The 2,980-nt window shown below is 44.5% G+C and overlaps 1 protein-coding gene across 1 annotated transcript in view; it reads left to right on the top strand.

Annotated features, from left to right (window-relative positions):
- LOC105537252 (haptoglobin-related protein-like) overlaps window positions 1–1,067 on the top strand; it is an 18,417-nt gene extending 17,350 nt beyond the window's left edge. Inside the window, exon 6 of the mRNA XM_011976816.1 lies at window positions 1,061–1,067. Coding sequence (XP_011832206.1) covers window positions 1,061–1,067 — 7 coding nt within the window. The remainder of the gene's footprint in view (window positions 1–1,060) is intronic.
- Window positions 1,068–2,980: the final 1,913 nt, after the last annotated feature.

The raw sequence follows: 2,980 nt of genomic DNA, 5'->3' as shown, positions 1-2,980 counted from the left end.
GAAGCCCTTGCCTGAAAGCAAGATTCCAGCCTGGAAGAGGACAAAGTGGACGGGAATGGACAAGAGTGGACGGGATGAGATGTGGTTTGAAGCTGATGGGTGCCAGCCCTGCGTTGCTGAGTCAATCAATAAAGAGCTTTCTTTTGACAATCTTGAGTCTTTTTTATTCACTCCTTTATGGTCCAGGGTAGCCAGAAGGTATAGAGTCTACTGGGATTATGGAAGAGAACACCCCAAACCCACTGGAAACCCCGAAGGTGATACAAACTCTTCCACCTTAGGGAATCATGCTCACTGACTGAGTGCCTACTGAATGCTAGGCCCCAGAAAGGCAACTGTTGTCCTTGTTTTACAGAGAAGGAAACAGAGACTCAGAGATGGTAAGTGAGTTGCTTAAGGTTACACAGCCATGAAACACTGAAGCAGAACTTTGAACCCAGCCCTGTTTGATACAAACTCAGAGCTCTTTTCACTGCATGCTGTTGCCTCTTCAAAGTGAATTAGGAGAAAAGGCGTGGCCTGGTGAGAAGAGGCTAGTTCAAAGTGGGATGGGGAGAAAGTGTTTTGACACAGACAGTACTTCAGAGTTTGGGATCTAAGCTACCAGCACTCCAGAAAACAAAAGACGATGATGTAAAGGCAGGATCTCTGGATGTGCTGGGTCCAAATCACAGCTTGGCCCAAACATTTGCTAGGTAATTTAGGCTTCCTGGCCATCAGTTCCTGGTCCCTTCCATGAAGGACTTGAGCCAGAGTAATGTCCCTATCAGCAATAACCTTCCGGGACTCTGTAAAGAGTGGGAGGTAGAGTCCCTGCCTCAGTACAAGCTGCTTTTCCTACTTGGAACAAACCCACCCTTCGCCAGGAATCAAATGCAAGCTGGCTGAGCCTCCTCTCCTGATGGCAGGTCACGCTATTAAGGGTCTCCTAGAAGAAAGGTTCTGGAACTCTGATAAACAGAAGTTCTTCTAATGGAATTTTCTCTTGCTATAAGCCTTCAATACCACCAATCACCAATGCGCCTTCTTCTTATGCCAAAATACGGCCCCTCCTTTGCAGGGTGTAAAACGACACTGATGTCACTCTCTTTCACCAGGGTCTGGCCATCTCTCTGAAGCTCTCCTCACAGGCGCCCTGCAGATTCATCAATAAACTTCAACAGGTTAGCGCTAGTAGGCCAATAAGACCTGTATTCTAGAACCTGTGAGATAGTAGCCAGAAACCGGGAAACACTAAACGCTTAAAAAATGCCTCTCAGAACACAGTCACTTACACCTTTTCCTCTTGTAGTTCTCTTCAGCACCAAGTTTCTTGGAAGAAGAAGGCAGTCTCCAGTTTTCTTAAAGAATTGTCTGATTGTATTAAGTGGCTTCTGGTAAAATAACAGTAAGAAAAAGGTGTGGCATTCTCTTGATCGCTCATTTTCTCTACCTTCCTCCCCAGCACCACCTCCTGGCCTCAGCCTGTGGGCTTCTGCAAAGTCATGTATCAGGACTAATTAGCTAGCATCAAATTCCTGTTAATTCCAGAAGCAGGGACAAACCTGTTCGGGAGGGACTTAATGATAAAATTAGGTATAGGTCTATATGTTAATCAAGGAAAATTCTCTACTTCCTTAAACTTACTTTAAATCCTAGAGGAGAGTCAAATCCATCCTGATGTATAGTCAGAGGAAGGAAATTGGGGGAAATTACAAGTTTCTCCAATCCATGTAAAATTAAGAAATCCTGGGGAAGTTGTAAAGAGAAAACAGTACCCTATTCCCTTGAAAGGCAGAATAGGTTTATAACCTATAATCGAAGGTCTCCTTCAGGAAGAACTTCTTAAACCCTGTATGTCCTCTTACAACACTCCAATACTGCCTGTAAAAAAGTGAGATGGGTCATATTGACTACTACAAGACCTTTGAGCCATTAACCAAATAGTCCAGACCACCCACCCTGTCATTCCTAACCCTTACACCATTATCAGCCAGATCCCTCATGACCGCCAGTGGTTCACAGTAATAGACCTCAAGGATGACTTCTGGGCTTGCCCCTTAGCTGAGGATAGCTGGGACGTATTTGCTTTCGAATGAGAGGACCCTCACTCCAGTTGGAAGCAACAGTACCGATGGACAGTTCTACCCCAAGGGTTTACAGACTCTCCAAACCTATTCAGTCAAATTTTGGAACAAGTCCTAGAGAATTTCACTCTTTCATCATCCCTATGTCTACTCCAATATGTGGACGACCTGCTCATTTCCAGAGGCACCAAAGACCAAGTAAACACAATTCTAAATTTCCTAAGGAAACAAAAAGTAAACTCCAGCTCGTAGAACCCGAGGTAAAATACACGGGGCACTTAACAAGCAAAGGGAAGCGGAAGATACGGCCCGAACAAATTGAAGGGATCATATCCTTGCCATTGCCTGAGACAAAACAAAAACTTAGAAAATTCTTGGGGCTAGTTGGAAATTGTTGCCTGTGGATTGACTCTGATGCCTTAAAGACAAAGCCTCTATATCTAAAACTCACCCAAGAAGGGCCCGACCCCTTTCTTTGGACTCCACAAGAAGTCCAGCAAGTTGAGAAACTAAAACATCTACTTATAACTGCCCCTGTCTTAGCTCTGCCATCCTTAGAACAGCCATTTCACCTTTTTGCTAATATAAGCAAGGGGGCAGCTATAGGAGTACTCACTCAAAAGCATGGGGGCCATCGCCAGCCCGCAGCCTTTCTGTCAAGTATTCTTGACCTAGTAACCCATGGGTGACCTGAATGTATCTAATCTATAGCAGCAACTGCTTTATTGACAAAAGAAAGTAGAAAAATACCCTTTGGGGGAAGTCTCATTGTAAGCACACCCCATCAGGTTAAAACCATTCTTGGCCAAAAAGCAGGGAGATAGCTTACGGATTCAAGAATCCTAAAATATGTAGCTATCCTATTAGAAAAAGGTGATTTAACCCTAACCACTGACAATGAGCTCAACCCTGCC

This window comes from Mandrillus leucophaeus, unplaced genomic scaffold (genome assembly GCF_000951045.1).
Source record: "Mandrillus leucophaeus isolate KB7577 unplaced genomic scaffold, Mleu.le_1.0 Scaffold17, whole genome shotgun sequence".
Lineage (NCBI taxonomy): Eukaryota > Metazoa > Chordata > Mammalia > Primates > Cercopithecidae > Mandrillus > Mandrillus leucophaeus.
This window is presented reverse-complemented; position numbering and strand designations above follow the sequence as displayed.